This window comes from Sorex araneus, chromosome 5 (assembly GCF_027595985.1).
Source record: "Sorex araneus isolate mSorAra2 chromosome 5, mSorAra2.pri, whole genome shotgun sequence".
Classification (NCBI taxonomy): Eukaryota; Metazoa; Chordata; class Mammalia; order Eulipotyphla; family Soricidae; genus Sorex; species Sorex araneus.
Window position 1 is genome coordinate 101,607,072 of NC_073306.1, and position 20,844 is coordinate 101,627,915.

Sequence of the window (20,844 nt, forward strand, 5' to 3'; positions counted from 1 at the left end):
GGCAACTAATCCAGTGATCTTAGCACTGGAGCACTGTCGTCCCGTTGTTCATCTATTTGCTCAAGCGGGCACCAGTAACGTCTCCATTATGAGATTTGTTGTTACTGTTTTTGGCATTTGAATATGCCACAGGTAGCTTGCCAGGCTCTGCCGTGCAGGCAGGATACTCTCAGTAGCTTGCCAGCTCTCCGAGAGGGATGGAGGAATTGAACCCAGGTCTGCTGCATGCAAGGCAAATGTCTACCTGCTGTGCTATCGCTCCAGTACCCAGTGATCTTATACTTAAGAAACAGGAATAAGAAACTTTTGGGTGTAAATAAGGGTTGGAGTCAGTGGCAGATGCCATGTTGGCAACTTTTCACAACCTGGCTGCACAAGTGTCCTTATGAACTTCTTATCATAAACCCTTGTTCACCTTGTAAACCGACTTGAACTCGGTGCCACAGCAGGCAGAAGTTGTTTGTGACTGAGTTATCCAGTTCAAATTATCCATGAGAACTGTCACAGAGCACCAAACATGAGATAAAGGAACTCAAGTGTACTGATGGATAGAAAATGAGAGCATGAAAAAAACTAATCAGTTATGCAAGAGTCCAGAAGAAGATGGGAAACAACAATGCTCACCACGCTCATTGAAATGTGATAGATAGAACAGAACTTACCACTGGGGCAAGTATAAAAGAAAGTTTAAGAAAATCCAGACAGAAGCCATAGAGCTAAAGTAGCTGAGCTAAAAAATTCAATGAACGATTTCAACAGTCAAATGTAAATAAAAAAGAAAATCAGTGAGCTCAAGACAGAGTAGTATGAACAATTGCAGACTGGTAGTGAGTGTTTGGAAATACAACTAAGAAATTTCTTAGCCCTGTAGAAGCCCAAAGGAATGAGAACTCTATATCCCTTTGAGATGTCCATCCTAAGCTATTTGGAGACAGAGAAAACAAGGTCCCATCCAGTTGCATGAAAAGGTGGATTCTCAGAAAAGTAGCAACTGCAGGAGAATCTAAAGGTCTTGATAAGAATAAGATAGGACTTCAAGAGACCAAGCCTTTTTCCCTATGAGAATATTAGGATTAATTTATGTTTGCAGAGAACTGCAAGACAAGACATTTATTTTATTTTATTTTATTTCCATCTGGACTTTATTGATCTAATAAAATTACATTAAGAATTGAAATGAATTATACATTATTGTGCTCATGTTTCCCCCATACAAAATTCGAGAACCCATCCCTTCACCAGTGCCCATCCTCTACCACCAGTAAACCCAGCATCTCTCCCACCCTCCCCAGTCCCATCTCCCAGCCCCACCCCACACTGCCACTATGGCAGGGTATTCCCTTTTGTTCTCTCTCTCTGATTAGGTGTTGTGGTTTGCAATAAAGGTGTTGAGTGGCCATTGTGTTCAGTCTCTAGTCTACATTTGGCACATGCCACCGCTCCCCCGCATGACCTCTGACCACATTTTACTTGGTGTTCCCTTCTCTGAGTTGCCCAGAATGAGAAACCAGTTTCCAAGCCATGGAGTCAACCTCCTGGTACTTATTTCTACTATTCTTGGGTGTTAGTCTCCTAGTCTACTATTCTATATTCCACAGATGAGTGCAATCTTTCTAAAGACAAGACATTTAAAGGAGTTGCACATAACTTTCTTCCCAAATTGCCTATAAACTTCTCTGCTTTTTCCACTCTGGAGAAGTTCATGTTCTCTCTTGCATATGTATTATTGACATATTTCCATTTTATTATTGAATGTAATAATAGTTTGCTTTATTCAACATCTGACTCAAATTAGAGTTGTTATATTGATTTACATTTATTTTGAGAATATTATTTTCTATTAAGAATATTTTTTGGAGAATATTCTGATTCTTCTGTAATTGAATAATTTCAAATTACTTATCTAACACTTATATTTAATATATCCTATTTGGTGCCTCTATTCTTTTAAATTTATTTTTAAATTGAATCACCATGAATTACAAAGTTACGAAGTTACTCATGATTGAATTTCGGGGCACAATTTCCATCACTAATTCTTCACCAGTGCCCACTTCCCTTTCCCCTTGTCTCCTGTTTCCTTTCTGCATCCAGCAGTGTCTCAATTCTTGAACTAAGAAAGCTAAATAAAAATTTCAACTCAAAGAAATAAAATAAAAAGATATTAAACTATTAAACTGCCTTCTTTATAAAAACATGATTCATAATTCTACCTTCATTAATGGCAAATGGGGGCATTATTACTCTTTTAAATATTTGTAACAGACAATATGTCATGTGGTTCTAACTTGCCTTTGTTCGATTATTGGTAAATCTCAACATTTTATGTTTTTGTAGCACTGTAGCTCTTTAGCACTGTCATTCCATTGTTCATCAGTTTGTTCGAGCAGGCACCAGTAATGTCTCCTTTGTGTGACTTGTTGTTACTGTTTTTGACATATCGAATAGCCATGGGTAGCTTGCCAGGTTCTGCTGTGCGGGTGGGATACTCCCCGAGAGGGACAGAGACATCGAACCCGGGTCAGCCGCGTGCAAGGCAAATGCCCTACCTGCTGTGCTGTCAGTCCAGTTCTATGTTTTTGTAGCTTATTTTAATTTCTTCTTTCCTGAAATGTCTATTCATACTCTTTCCCTATTTTTTATTGCTTCATCATTTTTCCTTGTGATTTAATAAGATTCTTTGTATTTTGAGAATATTTAATGTCATCTGTATAACGTCTTATTTATTTTTGTGCTAATTTATTTTGATACTTTTGCCATTCAGCAGATGTATGTTCTGCAATGAAATCTGCATAGTTTCTGCACTCCCCCACTTTCCATCTCTTTATTTTCCTGCTTGTTCGTGGGATGGGGTGCTTCACTTGTGGTCTTACACAAGTTATTCCTAATTTCAAAATCTAATCTTTTTTGTGTTTGTTTTTGTCTTTGGGATTGTAAAATACTTAAAAAAATTTTTAGGGACTGGAGCGATAGCACAGCGGGGAGGGTGTGTGCCTTGCATGTGGCTAACCTGGGTTTCATTCCCAGCATCCCAAATGGTCTCCCGAGAACCACCAGGAATAATTCCTCAGTGTATGAGCCAGGAGTAACCCCTGTGCATCGCCGGGTGTGACCCAAAAAGCCAAAAAAAATTTAAATACTTCTTCTTTAGGGCCATCTTTGGGTATCTGATTCATACACATTCTTCTGGAAATCTTTGTCACAAAAATGCTTTGTTCCTAGCGAAGTGGTAAGTAGTAGGAGTGGATTGTTGGCAGGTCATTTCATGTCGTCCTTAGACACTACTGCTTTTAGCACTTTCCTATCAGTGCATGTGCAACTGTGTGACTGATTTCTGCCCAAGAATTATCAGCTAAGTTTATTTCCATATTTTGTCGACTAGGACTATAGGCTATAAATATCTAAGCAACGAGACCCTTGCACACAAACCTAATGAAAAACTGCATCTTAATGACTTAAGTAGAAACATCCAAGTCAGAGTCACTGTCAGCACTGGGTAGATATTTCAAAAGCAGCCAACGGGAACAGCATTGCTTTTCCATGAGGTCACTAATATTGCCACACCAGTGCCTTCTTTGTGAGGTGCACACACGATCTGCTTCCTAATTGGAATTCAAGAGGCCAAAGTCTTCATCTGAAATCAGTCACGAGATACTTGAACTTCCATTGCTTGCATCAGTTCCCCTTCTCTCTCCCACTTTCTTTTTAAAATTTCTCTCAACCTTTCCCTTCTGTCTCCCTGCTTTCATCCTGCTTCCCACCCCCATCCCATCTTACTCCCATGTTGTGTTTTCTTATGTTGCTTCCTGATTTCTTGAACACCAAACAAAAACAACTTCTCTGTGACTAACTTTAAAAGAAATCAGATTTACAATACCACTAGGATCATGCATACGTCATTCCAACACCACTGTAGTTAACTTTAACTCTATATTTTTTATGTCACATTCATTGAAAAGTAAGGAATTTGAGCACCTGCCCACCAACATCCAATTAGGGCTTTTCAATAACACACACACACATCTCAAGAAAAATCTTGGCATTTCTTTAGCTTTCAGAAAAGCATTCATTTCAGAAACGTACATACAAGTTTACAAACTCCAGATTTCGTTCGTTTTTTGTTCTGACTAATATAATGTAGCTAATGTCACAGTGCTGAAAACTAATGTTAATGAAAACATACCAGGAAAGCAAGTAAAAAAACCAGAATTATTACTTTGGAATGCCATAATGAAAATATTTTAGTTACCTCTTAATCAGTAGAACTGACAGTGTAATGGAAATATAGGATTGCTGAAATAATTTATGATTTCATTTGCATTATCCTGAGACTGAGACTGAAGCATTCTGTAATTAAGACTCCACTTGGGGGCCACAATGATAGTGTAGGCAGTAGGGTTTGCATTCTGCTGATCCAGGTTTAATCCCTGGTACCCCCTACTTTTGTATGTTGGGATGCAGGGGGTAGAACATGGGCTGCCTTCATGCAAGACAAGTGCCTGACCTGCTTTACTGATAGCTTCTGTACTATATGGTCTCACCACCCATTTCTTAGAGGTAAAAATATGTTGGAAATTTTGCTGTAATATTTCTGCAGCTACTTTGTTTAGTGTCAACTTTTCCCATGAAATTATAAGGAACATGTCACTCCAAAAAGTGCCCCTATGAGATTCTTATGAGAACCCTTAACTTTGAGCTAGAGTAAACATACTACCTAGAAGTTCAGAAATTGTTAAACAATTTCCCTGAAGGAGTTTACACATCAGCTTTGGAAGGAAAAGACTAATCTTTATAAGCCCAACAACACAAGCTTTCACTTAATTGCTGGCAGTTACCCAAACCCAGATTATATTAGTCCATTAAAATAGAGTCATCATTCCTGTCTTCTCCATGTCTGTGATAGTATCTACATATGAAAGATAAATAATAAGATGTGAAGTACATTTTATGGTGTGATATGATATAACATGCATAGTGATATGTACAGACATTAAGACTTCTTTTTTGCAACATATTAGAATCTCTGCTGGTGATGTTGAAAACAAAGATGAAAATCACTCAAGCTACTTTATATATGCCTCATTACAACCCAGAAGCTTTAACATTTTGATGTTTCTAGTAAGGAAATTAAAAATGGCCAATGCCACTAGATGGATGGACCTGGAGGGTATTAAACTGGGCAAGTCAGCTAGGAGAGGGATATATACACAGAATGATTTCTGTCATATGTGGGAAATAAAGAAACATAGCAAGGGACTAACAAACAGTTAAGAGCAACAGAAGCTGAGATACTAGTCTACCGAACTGAGCTTACCAAGGTGGGCAGTCAGCAGGGAAGGCGGAGGAAGGTTTGGGGGAGAGACTCTCAGATAATGATGGAAGAAAGTGATTACTCTGGTGAAGATGTGGTGTCAGAACATTGAATGAACATTGAACATGAGACCCTATCATTAACAATTTTTAAAATCGTGACTAAAATAAATTTAAAACAATGGCAATGGTAACAGGCCCAGAGAACTGGCCTGTGGAACTGAATTTGCTAAGAAGGTAGGCTGAGGCCAATAGGGGCAGGACCTGGGCAAACAGGAGGAGTGATGCTGTCATTCTGGCAGTGGGTATGGCATGGAAACACGGTATGCCTGAAATACTTCTATTAACAATATTGGGAATCCAGGAGATAAAATAAAACTGAAAAAATAATAAACTTGATTTTTTTAAAAAAGCTATCAAAATTCCAGAAATGATAATGGTAGTCTATAAATAAAGACTAGAGGCAGTTTATAGCTAAACAATTTTATTGGCTTTTTGTGAAATAAAAAACACAAAACAAACCACCATAGTTAAAGGCCATAATCAGCATCAACCAAATGAACCAGCCACTTGGTTTCAGTAGCTGACAACAAACACTAGTGAAGATTATTGCTTATACCCCAGGTTCATTTATATGTCCATTACATTTTGGCAAGATTACAAGCAAATGGAGCTTTGGTTGTATAAATCCATCTTTCACTACTCAGTGAAAACTCAACCTTTACCATTTTCTGATGGGATATATGCTGATTCTTCCTAAGTCTTGACGTTTATTCTCATTGTCTCCTTTGTCCTTCCATTAAAGATTTACAATCCTATTGACCAAAAATTAAAGTAGATGCATTTATAACCATCTAGTCCGACCCCACTGTCATTAGAGGGAGATGCATTTCTAGGCCCCTCCAAACTCTTGTATATCTGCTATGTTTCCACTGACAGTGATGAACGCCCAGCTGTATTCTGGACAGACTTTCAATACACATTACTGTCAACCTTGGGGTTTGGACTCAATTATCTCTGTTTCAAACTTCTGAAATCTAGAAAAAAAAACAAAGCAAAACAAATGAAATAAAATCAACAGCGATTTTATAAAATCAAATAAAATCAAATAAGATCAGTAAGTTGACCTTCCGAAGGGAAAAAAAAAGATCCCAGCCCCTACACCACATATTTTATAGCAGGTATGGAGCTGTAGCCTTAAAATGCTGATGTCTGAAATCGTCTATTTACAGAGAAGCTATGACTGACAGCCTCTAGAAAGCTCCCCTGCTCAGTACTTGCTGTTTTAACACTGAAACTCAGAACAACAGAGGGTCAGAACTAACTCACATTAGCACCATTTCCTAGTTTCTGGGAGTAAGATTTTCTGCCTTGGAAGATGCAGGGATCTTAGAAAACCTACCTTGGAGCTTTGTGCTTTCAACAGAGGTGGGTGGTCTATTTTAACCTACTTCTGCAACGATATGAATTTTCCCTGGGAAGAGTTAAAAATACGCATCTTACAAAGTAAAGTTGGCCACAGGTGAGACCTGAGGAAGCCCACTTCTGGTGGCGAGAGGATGGGGTGGAGTCTGGGGACCCTTTCCCTTGTCCATCTTAATTCAAGTCACTGGAGAATCTGCATGCAGAAGCATGGCAAGATCAAGGAATACTGAAAGACAAAACCCTAACAGAACAATCCAAACTCCAACAATCTTTTGTATTCAGGTCCAGGTCCACCAGTGAGTTTGCCCTGGATAGTGCTGGGATTTAATAAGCCCTTCTAATGATTATAAAGATTATCTTCTTGAATTTAGACATTTAAACAACAGAAGATTTGATATCACCATATTTTACATGGCACATATAACCATATAATTACTACCACTTACACAGCAAATATTGTAAATACACATTCTCAGAGTTGACTTGGTAATTATACCAATGTTATGCAGCAGAACAAAGATTAAAGACTCTCTAACTTGCACTTTTGGGAATTTCATTCCAACCCTTTACTTCACAACAAAAAGATAACCCTCTAATTATGTAATAATGCTCTGTGGTTGTGTGGGCAAAGAGAATCACAGGGCAACTTCATGGTTAATTTGTGGCCTGTAAAATAAAGTAATACACAGTATTTTCATTTCAACAAAATTACAAGACCATATAAAAATAGTTTCCAATTTGGAATTTGAAACATGAAAGCTGGATTTTCTGACTTTGTATAAAAAGAAATGAAATAATGGGCTAAACTATTAAGCTTCTAACAAAAAATATACATATAAGTTTAAGGAATGCAGTGAGCATCAACTTCCCTTTTTTTGTCCAGGCTCATTGATGGTGAGCTTGTGCTTTGATCCACAAAGATAAATGCACAAAAAGTGGAGGAAGATCAGTGCCTGAAACCTGAACTACATCTTATCTCTAATAAGACTAATTTTACAGTAGTGCTTTTAAAAGTGGTGTGTCAGATTACTGATATTTTTTTTTCTTTTCCTCAGGCGACTGCTGGAGATGAATTCCAGAAGCACCACTTTCGTCTGGAGTGATGTTTATTTAGTGCAATATCTTCCTTTTCTCTTTCCCTTTTCACACGCTGGTAGTGGTCTTCTTCCTTCAGATACCATACAGGGGGCCAGCGGTGTCGTTCAAAGTATTCCTGGTTGTCTGGTGAAAGAAAGACATGGAGAAGAACACTTGGTTATTCTTATGTGTGCTTGCTTATGTGTGCTAAATTCTGTGCTTGGTGCTTCTCATCTGATTATTTTATTTATGTGCTCAAAAATCCAACATGCAGGGTCTAGGAATAGGCTGATTTGCAGATTGTAGCACCATCATTTTGGGAGGTAGACTAATTTGCCTACGCTCCTGCAGTTGGGCAAAGAGAACCCCGAACCCAGGAATGCTTGATTGCAGAGTGAAAGATGGTCTTAAGCCTCTCTCTCAAGACATGGATGAACCAACCAATTGTAATGTGATCTGCAGCAAGGGACTGTGAACCCCACTCCACCCAACCACGCCCCCACCCCCAAGCTTGAAATTCTCCGAAGAGAATCCCCAGATTCCCTGTGTCCTGTCATATGAAAATGCCAGTTATGAAGAACGGTGCTGCCTGAGGGCGAGGGTGAGCACTTCAATAAGAATTGGCAAGAATGGGGGCCCGCACAGTCTCACCTGCAGATTTTGATTTGACTTCCTTGCGGAACTTGGAACAAACGCTGTTGTAGTTGGTGCAGATGTGGTGCAAACACCAAGCGGCCAGCTGATGAGCGTTGTGAAACTGCAGGGAAGCGACCAAAAGGGGGTCAGATTCTATTTTCTAAAGTGGGGCTATAAAGAAACAGGATGCCTTTGTCGGGGTGAAGGAAATAAAGGGTCTGAATGACTAATTTGGTAAACCTCTTGTTTTGACTACAGTGTTTTGACTTTGGCTCTGATGCCGGCCAAGTACAGCGCTTGGCATCTCTTCCCTTACCCCTTGTGATAGGAGTACCAAAAATAATCACTGTATCAGATCAGGAGTTTAAATTGTGCCTGGTTTCCACTCTCCCCAGCCACCTGGCCCTCTAGTGATAAGTGACTGTGGCCTCTGGAAGGCACCAGTCAACAGCAGCAAGCAGCAGTGTCATCTCTGTTTAAGGAAGCCTCAGCAACGGAATACTCTGTGTCACATGTCAGCGCTCGGCTTGCTGAGGCCAAACATCTGAAAGAGGAGACTGCAGAATGTGCTGCTGTCCTATACCTGTCCTTTGCTTGCATAAGAAAAGCAGGTGGTGTGGGCAGGGTGGGAGGGATCTGAACATCCCACTCGTCCTTTCTGAGCAGATGCTCAGGGACATGGCAGCTGAGATGGCTGTGACTGAAAAAGACCTGATGCTCCAAATTCCATAACCAACACACCCTAGATGCCCCAAATCTGGCAGGGCTCCCCCTTGCTCTGCTCACGCCCTTCTCAGACATCCACGCTTCGGTTTATTTTTAGTATTTCTTTCGCTCAGGTGAAACCATGGAACCTAGTAGTGTGCTTTCTCTTGTACCCACACCTCCACTGTGAACCAAGGTCAAGCGCCACTGACTTTTAAAAGTCCTCAGAAATGCAACGTGGGCAATTTTGGTTGGTGCTTCCAACTTCTCCTGATATGGAACTTCTTTTTGAAAGATTACGGTGGTTGCATAGTGATGCTGGCTTGCAACTGCTTGAGCGCAAACTGCATTTCTTATCCTCCTGTGTGTTCAGAGACTATGTTAAAATTGGCAAGGTGGGAGGGAACTATAAAATCTGGTATAGCAGAGTCCCACCTGTCCAGTGATTGTTAGGTACTTAGTAGCACTCATTGAGGTGGGGTTTAATGAACTGGCTAAATGGAGACTCCATCCTAATCTCTTCCTGCCAGGCTTGTCAAGGCTCGTCATGACACTCTGGGTGAGTGTCAGAGTGAGGGGGTGGGGCTTGGGAAGAAAGACAGAGCAAAGAAATAGACTCAAGCAAGTACATGAAATGGACTGGCCTTGTATGAAATTATGGGTTATTTCATTTTTCTCTAGAAGGAATATTTATTGCCACAAGTCACAGGGTGTCTTCTAGTCCTGTTTTCAAAGGGTGGTCATGCTCATCCAACTTTGATAGGGGCTAGTTAATCCCTGTGTATGCTATTCTGTTTTAGTTATAACCTCTACAGGCTATTTTACACACGGGATTTTAGCACTCAGTGCTACATCTATTTATTTTTTCTTTTGCTTCTGATTGCTCAAGGGCAGAGAATCTGTAATTTGTAGCTACATGTTTTACTGTCTAGGGTGGTGCCTGGTAGGGAGACAATAACAAATATTTGTTGAATGTTAAGTTAGAATGAACAGGGTACTATAAACGCCTAGTCTACCATTCTCCCTTTTGAATCTGTGTCATCTCCTACAGATTGACATGGAATAACATGGAAGGACATGAATAACACCTGCTATCAACCACCCTCCTGTTCCGAACCTCCTCCTCTCCCTTGATTGAGAAACATCAATTTAAATGGCCTGACCTAGAATTTAGCCATCCACTGTTCTGAGTGAGAGAACAAGAAAAGTCAAATCTAGTAGAATGGAGAAAAAGGTAAGGAGTTTTCTCAGAGTTCCTTCAGAGTTTGCATAATGCCAGGGATGAGAGAATGACTCATATCTAGAAACTGTCTGCTCTTGGCCAATACATTTCCAAGAATTGAAAAAAAAAAAGAGTCCTAAGTTGTTATCCCACATGTGAATCTGGTGCCTCCGGGGACAATGGGGGAGGTCTGGACTTAGGGTCCTGGTTGTTTTTTCAAATGAAGCCCAGCAGGGTGAATGGTGCATGAAATATAAAACTCTCAGATCTCCTCAGTGTACACAGGGGGCCCCTGCGACTGAGTGGTCACATATTTATTTAGACAGATGCAACAGTGGAATGTTTCATCAGCATTAAATTAACTAGTCGAACACATTGAAAAGGTGAAAGGAAAGGTTACCCACCTGGGCTAGTTCCAAATATGAGAGCACCTCTCCATCAATGCCCGTGCCACTCACTGCGGCCTCCGTCAGCTCCTGAACGGCATGCTGCTCTGCAGAGTGGAAGCCATACGAGAGAGTTAGACTGGGTCCTGCCAGCCAGCCAATCTGCCTGGAAGCTCTTTTCTGAGACCACCTGACAAGGGGAGAAGCACGGAAAACAATTCTGATAGCCATCTGGATTCAAGGCAGGGTCCATATGTGACCTTTGAGCACTTGAGAATGGTGATCTCTAGGCAATGTACCATGATTGGGATCACTTGCTGGTACTGCTGGAATAGCCAGCCTCTTTCAGACCTTCATTGTTCAGTAGGTAATGACCAGCTAAATGAGGGTATTTAACTTAAAATTGAATTTAAAGTTCAGGTTCTTTGGCCACCCTAGTAAAACTCAAGTGCTTATTAGTCACTTAAGTATTAGACAAGGCCAACACAATGCTTTTAACCAGTAAAGGACAGTGATGCTCTAATTTTTTTTTCTTTTTGGGTCACACCCGGTGATGCACAGGGGTTATTCCTGGCTCATGCACTCAGGAATTACTCCTGGCGGTGCTCAGGGGACCATATGGGATACTGGGAATTGAACTTGGATCAACTGTGTGCAAGGCAAATGCCTTACCCGCTGTGCTATATCATTCCAGTCTGACAGTGATGCTCTAGACCAGCTTGTTTTAACCTTCATCTAGGACAGTGAAACTCTAGACCAACTTTTCTCAACCTTTCTCTAACCGTGGCACCCTTCCTGGTTTTCATGCCTCCCCTTACCCCCTTCCAACTGGTAGGTATCCCAGTCTCATGTCACGGACCCTCATTTAAACAGTTTCCCCCTGTGTAATGTGCCATGCTCCCTAGGCATTTCTTGGCTTTCCACAAGGAGCCATATGGGCCCCAGATGCCACTCTAGACAGTCCAATATCCTCCTAGAATTCTTGACACTCTCTAGGGGCTGTTGATAGTTCCTCTCTTATACCACTCCCATTCTCAATCATCCTTGGCAATAGAGAGATCAACAGTAATGAGCTAATACGGGGAATTGAAAATGTGAACACAAAGGCCTGTCTCAACAGCTTGAGATAGATGACATATTGTTCAGCTTCTTCGATTCTGGGGAGACCCCCAACCATAAGTGAAAAAAAGAAATCAAGCTGGTAAAGCCATATCTGACTGCCAGCTGTGTCCAAGGTTTCTAAGATGAATGTAAATGATGCTTCCAAGACTGAGTTGTCTGTTATCTCTGTTTGGACTGTCACCTGCCTTTGGGGTTGACATGTGGAAGTATAGTCTAGGCCTGTGTTTTGAGCTCCTTGATGTTGATGTATTCTTTTCTCATCTCCAGCACCACATCTGTTCTTCTAATCCATTACGTTATCCAAATTAAGCTTACTTTCAGCTTTGGCTCTATTTACTTGGAACACAACACACAAAGTCAATATGCCTCTATTTGGTCAATATGGTATCCAGATCTAAATAGTTTCTTTGAAACAAACTTTTTTTGGGGGGTGGGGTGGGGAGGTGCATACACAGCTGTGCTCAGGGCTTATTCCTGGGTATGCATTCAGGGATCACTCTTGGTGGGGTTTAGGGTATTTGTGCTAGGGATTAAACCCAGTTAGACTGCATGCAAGGCAAGTTCCCCACCCACTGTACTATCAGTCTGGCCTTGAAACAAACTTCTTCAGCTGTGTCGATGAACTACTATCTGGAACTAAATTTCCTAGAGAAGCCATTGGGTTTCTATCTTAATATTCACTTAAAAATTAAATTTACACAGCTAAATTTTAACCCAAAATACTGATTTTAAAACATACATTGTACATATTCCATATTCATATTAAACACTTTACACCAAACATTGCAAATAACTAAAGAAGTTATTTTTTTGAAGCTATGTGTTAAATAACTAACAGTAATAAGAGTATCAATAAAAGTAAATATAATTTTGTAGTTCACACAAAAACCATTCATCAAGTCATTTTCTTTTAGGAGAAGCAAGGTTCATGTTTTTATCACTATATTAAATATTTAATAAAAAAGCACTACTTTGAGATTGATCACAGCTTTATTCAATAGACTTAGTTCATAGTAACTTTTGACTATTTTAACGCATTAAAAATTTATCCTCAAAGAAAAATGTACTTGTAAAAACTGTGATTATTCAAAAAGACTGGACCTCACATTTCTGAGCAAAAATTGCATTGCATTCTCCCTGAATTAACATTTCTGAACAAAAATTGCATTGCATTCTCCCTGAATTAGCATTTAAAAATCAGTATGTGCATTCACCTGAGTATATGACTTTCAGGTATATTGGCTTAAAAACAGTTTACAAATGAATACAAATGCCTTAATGGTATATGTCTGTTCAATTAAGAAAAAAATAAATCAAGGAGAAGAGTTTGGTTTCTGGTTGAGTAAGAATAGTAGAGACCTGAAATACAGAGAAATGAAATCTATTCTAAAGGCTTTGCCAGAAAGTCACGCACAGAGAGAATAGTTGAAGTGTTCAACATTTATTTTATTTTATTTAGAGATTCAACAAATATTTATTGAGAACCTAATATGCTTAGGTACTTTCTATGTGCAGTGGCTAGGCTCATGAACAAAACAGCACTAGATCTGCTCTCGCAGTTAGGAACCAACTAAATGTATAGATTGACATGATAGACTATCCTGGCTGCTAATAATACTTATGGTTAATGAACCTTAAGGTTTACATTCAAGAAAAGGTTATCTGAATGCATATATCCTATTTATACCTTCTGGAGCTGACTGAATGATCAAATCTAGAATTAATACATAAGATTTTATAGTTAAGCCAAATCTCCATTTTTCCCCACCCCTTTTGCCCAGAATGATCTTGACATTTTCTAAAATATATTTAAGAAAACCACTTACATAATACTTACTAGGTGCCAGACAGTCTAAAACACACACACACACACACACACACACACACACACACACACACACACACACACATTTAATCTTTATAACAGCTCTAGGCTAGAATAACATTACCCCCATTTGAAAAAGAGAAAGCTGTGATAGAGAGTGGGTATATAAAGTTACCCAGCCAGTAAATGGTAGAAGAGTCCGGATTTGTCTTCTCACTCTCCCTTATTTTGGCTGGTGCTGGTGTCAAACCCAGGCTTCATTCATGCAAGTCACACTTTCCTGCTGAGCCACATTCTTGACCCCTAGAGGGCAGGATTTGAACCCAACTAGCTAGTTCTCTAGCCTCTGCTCTTAATCACTGTCTCCTCTCTTTTTATTAAAGACTGTGTCTGAGCACATGTTATGGGGATAACATGAATTATTTCAAATTCTGTGGCTCACAAATGGGGCAGAATGCATTAAAAATGGACTTCAAGGACCTTTAATTCTCAGCTTTAAATATGTATCTCCTAACAGGACCTACCATGAAATAGGTGTTTAAATTTTTATTGAATTTAGTTGGGATTTCTGATAGAGTTGATTTATTATCTGCCCTATTATCTTGCAAAAGAAAACCCTGCATTGTCTCACAAGGAATTAATTGTTATTTCCTGGAAATCTTACTTCTTGTTTAAGTGTGAGTTTGATAAATGTGACAGTCAGGCACTGCATGGTCCTGAGTCATCAGCCTTACCTGCAAGTGCAACCAAGTGTGGCAAGCAAAATCTGTTTGCCAAGGCAATTAATTCCAGCGGGTCCAGGTCCAAGTTAGGTGACAACTGCTTGGTATAGAGATAATCCAATACCGCCTGCATCGACATCTTGTTTATGTTCGGGAGATAGACCTGAAATGTTATTTGAAAAGCTAAGTTCTGCTGAAGAAATCAGTAGGCATATTTTCAGGTGATACTGCTTATAAATATCCCAACTGTGTGATTCAATATTAGTGAGTCTGGAACACCTGCTGTGATGCTGGGCTAGAAGTCATTTGGTATTTATGGCTTTAAACATAACGGTTTGATTTATAGATGACAAAAGAGTGGAGCTGCATGACAAAGCTTGATTTGGAATTTTTAAATGGCTATTTGGACTTATAAATCAGACAAATGGGCTATAAATGTATGATGACTTTATGGGCCCTTCTTGCCAAGTACCTTATAATATTCTTTTGTGGGGAAAGAAATCTCCTAGCAACATGACAGGTGTTGGGGGTCTCTGCAAACCACACTGTTGCTGACATATGGTAGAGCCCAGCTAAGATGTCAAAAGAGAGGATGAGAAAGCACCCTAGCTGCCACAGTGACTAGCATGATTCCAATATTCCAGCAGCATGCACAGATATATGCACGCTTGCTTATTTTCTCTATGACACAGCCGCATAGATTCAGAACTAACAGGTATCTAATTCAGAGAATCTAGAGAAATTATTCCTTGCCTGGGAAAAAAGCGATAGAAAGAGAAGAAATGGTGGGATATTGTGAAATTTTCCTGTGTGATTCTCCTGATCTTTTTCCTGAGTATCTGTATTTGTTGCCCATATAAATACATTCTCAGGGCTGGAGCAATAGCACAGCGGGTAGGGCGTTTGTCTTGCACGCAGTCAACCTGGGTTTGATTCCCAGCATCCCATAAGGTTCCCGAGCGTCACCAGGAGTGATTCCTGAGTGCATGAGCCAAGAGTAACCCCTGTGCATCAGTGGGTGTAACCAAAAAGCAAAAAACAAACAAACAAACAAACAAACAAACAAACTCCATTCTCGATATTGCCAGAGAGCCAGAGACTGAGGAGAAAAGAGTTCTGGATAGCTAGACATGGGTCAGTGGAGATAAGTAGCACCGTCACTGTCGCAAGGTCACCCCGTTGCTCATCAATTTGCTTGAGCAGGCACCAGTAACATTTCTATTGTGAGACATGTCACTATTTTTGGCATATCAAATACGCCACGGGGAGCTTGCCAGGCTCTGCCATGCAGGCGGGATACTCTCGGTAGCTAGCTGGGCTCTCCGAGAGGGATGGAGGAATCCAATGGAGATAAGTACTGTATAGAAAGTACTCTTCATCTTGGATCACTACTCTAGAAATGGCTCCTGTTGCAGTAGTACTGAGGGATGTCATTTTTATTTATGCTTAGAATGACAATGATAATAAGAACTGATCTTGAGGGACTCAGTAGGGGAGCCCAAGTCTGTGGTGGAAGGACGCTTTGGTGGGAGGGTTGGAATGCTGCATGCATAAAAACTTATTAACAGTATTGTAAATCATAGTGACTAAATAAAATTGAAAAAACCCACAAATACACATTATAAAAAGAACCATACATTTACAACAATATAAATTCAAGTGATTAAACAAATTAACTAATCTTGGGGCTAGAGAGATTGCTCAATGGACTGGACACTGTACTTTGCATCTGTAAGGCCCAGATTTGATTCCTGACATTGTGTGGAGGCCCCAGAACTACCAGGAGTGACCTTATAGCACTGAATCAGGAGTATATCCCAAATTAAAACAAAAAGAGAACAGCCAGGTGTTACCCCCAAACTAAGACAACAACAACAAAAAACAAGAATGAATCTTGGGGCTGGAGTGATAGCACAGCGGGTAGGGCGTTTGCCTTGCACGCGGCCGACCCGGGTTCAAATCCCAGCATCCCATATGGTCCCCTGAGCACCGCCAGGGGTGATTCCTGAGTGCATGAGCCAGGAGTGACCCCTGAGCATCGCCGGGTGTGACCCAAAAAAGCAAAAAAAAAAAAAAAAAAAAAAAAAAAAAAAAGAATGAATCTTAACTGAAGACCTCCTATGCACAAGGCACTATGCTAAGCTTGTCACACATGTGAGATAATTAAGACTTTTTTTTTCAGTTTTGGGAACATACGCAGTGGCAGTGCTCAGGGCTTACTTCTAGTTCTGCATTCAGTAATCATTCCTGGAGGGCTCAGCAGACCCTATGGGGGATCGAACCCAGGTTGGCTGCATACAAGATGAGCACACTACCCGCTATACTACCTCTCTGGCCCTCAGTTCAGACTTTTTTTTTGGTCATCCTACACATAAGGACATGGAGGTTCAGGGAGATTGAATCCCATATCTGAGTTCACAGAGCTAGTAAGTTTTTGAAATTTGAGCCCAGGGAGTATAAATCTAATGTTTATGTTCAGAATTACCATGAAGTATTAGAAGTCCTTTATAGCAAAGAAACAAAGTTTGGTTTATCATACAATAAAGTCCCATATCTCACAAATAATGTTTAAGATATAGATTTATAAGTTCAAAAGGATGAATAGTGATAAACTTCTATGCAACATAGAAAGATATATCTATGTATCATGATTCCATCTATATTTTATTATCTCCTTATAAAAACTGTCATGTTATATGTAATATATTAGTATATAAAATATATATAATTTTCCACACATAACTAGATATAAAATTTCTAGCAAAATTTTCCATATATAAATTTACCATATATATGAAAAATTAAAAATATGCACACATGCATATAAATTACCTAACTGGGGCTCAAAGACAATATAACCCACTAAAAGTGGCTTGGTTTCAGAATTTTCAAGCACTAGCAACTTCTGTATCTTTTTTTGCATAGTCACCAGCCATCCTTAATGTAGCAATAGGATGGTCAGAAAATTCCTAGAAATATTAAGAAACCTACTCTTTTCTCTCTCAAGGACAGTGAAAACAATTACAATTTTATAAATAAGCTTCATTGGCTATTATTATAATTTGAGCATGATCATTTCAAGTTTCTAGCCCAACCTCTCCAAGAAATGGATTTGGCAAGTAGGAACCATTACTGAACTGACATTACTTTAAAATGAAGAAGCCATTATATATTATAATTAATTGCTATTCTAGTGAAACTCACACTGGTTAAAAAAAATTGTATGTATGCATACTGCCCATATGTATGGACTTATCCAAACTAGACATGAACGCATTATATAAATCTATTTGTGTGTATGAACATATGACAAAAATTTCATTCTAGGTTGTTATTTGGATTAGTACAATTTTCTAGATCATTGAAGTTAATTAAGCTGTGAAATATTCAAAATTGGGACCATTTTGATAGTAGAAATATATATATTTTATAAACTTCTGAGTGCTAAATATGGAAGTCTTCAGCTTTCTGTAAACCCATGCTCTCTCAGTTCTCTCTACTGTGGGCTGAAATAATGACTTGACTTGAGGACAGTGCCAAGGCCTAGGACAGTTCCAGAGCAACGCTGCTAAAATGCTGCACCATCTTTGCCTTATCACTGACCTTTTGACCTCCAGTTTCCTTAACTGTTGTATGGGAGAAATTTAGAGTAGGCGATATCTAAAGCTTTTTATTCTTCATTAGGGTTTTGGTTTTGAAAAGAATAGGATTAGCGCAGGGTTGGCAGCACAGCAGGCTTGCCCAATCTGGGTTTGGTTCCGGGCATCCCATATGGTTCCCTGAGCACCACCAGGAAGGATGCCTGAGTATAGAACCATGGGCAATCCCTGAGGAATGCTGGGTGTGGCCCCCAAACAAACAAAATAAAATCAGATTACCTTAGCATTTTAAAAATAGTGTATTCTATGTCATGGCAAAATGAACACCCTAAATAGAAGGACATTATTTATGGCTGCAGGACATGCCTGACTCTGGTAAGGGAAGCAGCCCTTTCTCTGTGTCTCTGTCATGACCTGCTATTTTCCTCTTTTTAAATACAGTCCTTGGTATAATAGTTCTTAATTTTTTTTTTTAAGGAATGGGTATTTTTGGCAAATAGTGTCAGGGACTCTTAGGAGTAATCAGGAAATGAGAATCAATTAGAACATTTCAGGGGACTGGGAGATACTATAGTGAGCAACTCGTGTGCATAACTAACCTGGGCTCAATTTGGAGCACCACATTGTCCCCTGAGCATTGCTGGGTGCAACTCTGGATGCCCTTAGGGGCCTCTGGGCCATCTCAGTAATCCCCAGCAATTCAGGGACCCAGTGCCATGGCATTCCGAATCCTTGCAATGACCCATTGGCTGGACTGACTGAAAGTTACTGGTGGAGCTCCCTAGGGCTCCTGAGACTGCTTGAACCCCCATCTCCCCAAAGAAGAGCAAAGTCAAAGAAAAAAACTTGCAGAACACCCATCTGTCCTGATGCCTAATTTTTAAATTCCTGTTTCTATAATTTTAATATTTTCAACACTGTGTAAACAATGGAGAGGTCACCTAACGGGGAGAATTTTTATCTTAAAATAATTGAAGTATAAATAAGGAATGGAATTAAAAATATTTCATTCTATGTGCTTGATGCAGCTGCTTAAAAAAATAATGAAAGAGTATATAATGCTACCCTAAACAGCACATTCCAGTTTAGTTGGCTTAAAATTTTAATTGCAAAGATCACCTCAGACTATTAGGTTTATAATTAGAGATGGTCTCACAGAGAATAAAAAAGTATTCTGGATCTAGAGCACTGCTTACTACAACCCGGGCATACATTTTTAATGAATCACTTGCTGAGTACCTCTGGGGAGAGAATTATGCTTACTGTTACATTAAAAGTAATGAGAAAATATAAGTAAAGTACAGTGTCCTCTTAAATATTAAATGACAAAAACGTTAACGTAACATCAATGGGCATGCTTTATTTCTTTCTGGATAGGCATGTGAATTCTATTAAAACTAAAACAAACAGGCTGACTTTTGTTTTATTTGTCTTTTGGGATGGCCTTCGCAGTCATGCCCAGGATCCTGGCAGTGCTATGAAGTTCACACAGTCCCAGGGTTTGAACCCAGGACTCTGTGCTCCAGTTCTTCCAGCAATTTCCCAGCTCCTAGATGAAATTTTGTGGGGACTTAGATTTGCAAGAGATGATAGTTCAAGGAATAATAAAAATTGTAGCCTCAAAAGGACAAATAGTGGCAAAAATCAATTAAGGAATATGAAATCAAATATCTCTGTCTCCCCATTACCTATCTCAACCATCCGTAAGCCAGTTTAGAAAGGAAAGGTGGGGGCTTTTGAACTTAGGTCATTTAGAAAACAAACATTTTTCTTTTTAAATTTTTTTTATTTTTTTTATTTTTTTAATTAGTGAATCACTGTGAGGGTACAGTTACAGATTTATACATTATTGTGCTCATGTTTCCCCCATACAAAGTTCGAGAACCCATCCCTTCACCAGTGCCTATTCTCCACCACCAGTAAACCCAGCGTTCCTCCCACCCTCCCCAGTCCCGTCTCCCCCGACCCCAAACTGCCACTATGGCAGGGTATTCCCTTTCGTTCTCTCTCTCTGATTAGGTGTTGTGGTTTGCAATAAAGGTGTTGAGTGGCCATTGTGTTCAGTCTCTAGTCTACATTTGGCACATGCCACTCCTCCCCCGCATGACCTCCGACCACATTTTACTTGGTGTTCCCTTCTCTGAGTTGCCCAGAATGAGAGACCAGCCTCCAAGCCATGGAGTCAACCTCCTAGTACTTATTTCTACTATTCTTGGGTATTAGACTCCTAGTCTATTACTTTATATTCCACAGATGAGTGCAATCTTAGAAAACAAACATTTTTAACTCATCATAAACAGGATTCAATGGGAATCCTCTAGGATAATAGTGATTAACATTTCTTAATAGCAATCATATTTTCTATGCACCAAATCTGATGCTTAGCACATGTACTTTTATTCTTCCTGCCCTTTGAATACAACTCTCTTCTCCTTTATAGATGAGGAGACAAGTTTAGAGAAGGTGGGTGGTTTGTCCAGGGTCAGGCTGAGAATAGAGCTCATAACTGTGTACCTACCTGCAGTCTAAACAGGGCAAGAAAGAGATGAAGCAGAGAAGGGCAGACGTGTCAACAGCTCAGGGCATTCTTGATTTATCTGTCAGCTGATGGGTTTAGGAGCAGACTTTTGACCCCATGGTCTCTGTCCTTTGATCAGTGGGATCTGTACCTACCTACTAGCCTTAGCTATGATGATTGTGAGTGGTGAGTGATGGAGTCATTTCAGTGGGGAGGGCTAAACAGGTGGCTACTTCCAGGAGAGATTGTTAAACGACCATGGATGTGTACATTCTTACTCACTGCTAAGTTCCTGTT

The 20,844-nt window shown here is 39.8% G+C and overlaps 1 protein-coding gene across 3 annotated transcripts in view; it reads right to left on the reverse strand.

Moving 5' to 3' along the window:
* Positions 1-5,777: 5,777 nt before the first annotated feature.
* The window catches only part of RHOBTB1 (Rho related BTB domain containing 1), a 72,261-nt gene continuing 57,194 nt past the window's right edge, over positions 5,778-20,844 (reverse strand). For 2 of the 3 annotated variants that reach the window (XM_055139163.1, XM_055139162.1), the window contains exons 7-10: positions 14,443-14,593; positions 10,780-10,868; positions 8,464-8,569; positions 5,778-7,956 (exon numbers count right to left, since the gene is read on the reverse strand). In XM_055139163.1, coding sequence (XP_054995138.1) covers positions 7,787-7,956; positions 8,464-8,569; positions 10,780-10,868; positions 14,443-14,593 — 516 coding nt within the window. In that variant the 3' untranslated portion in view covers positions 5,778-7,786. Of the gene's footprint in view, positions 7,957-8,463; positions 8,570-10,779; positions 10,952-14,442; positions 14,594-20,844 lie in introns of those variants that run through there. The other variant, XM_055139164.1, reaches the window with a different exon arrangement.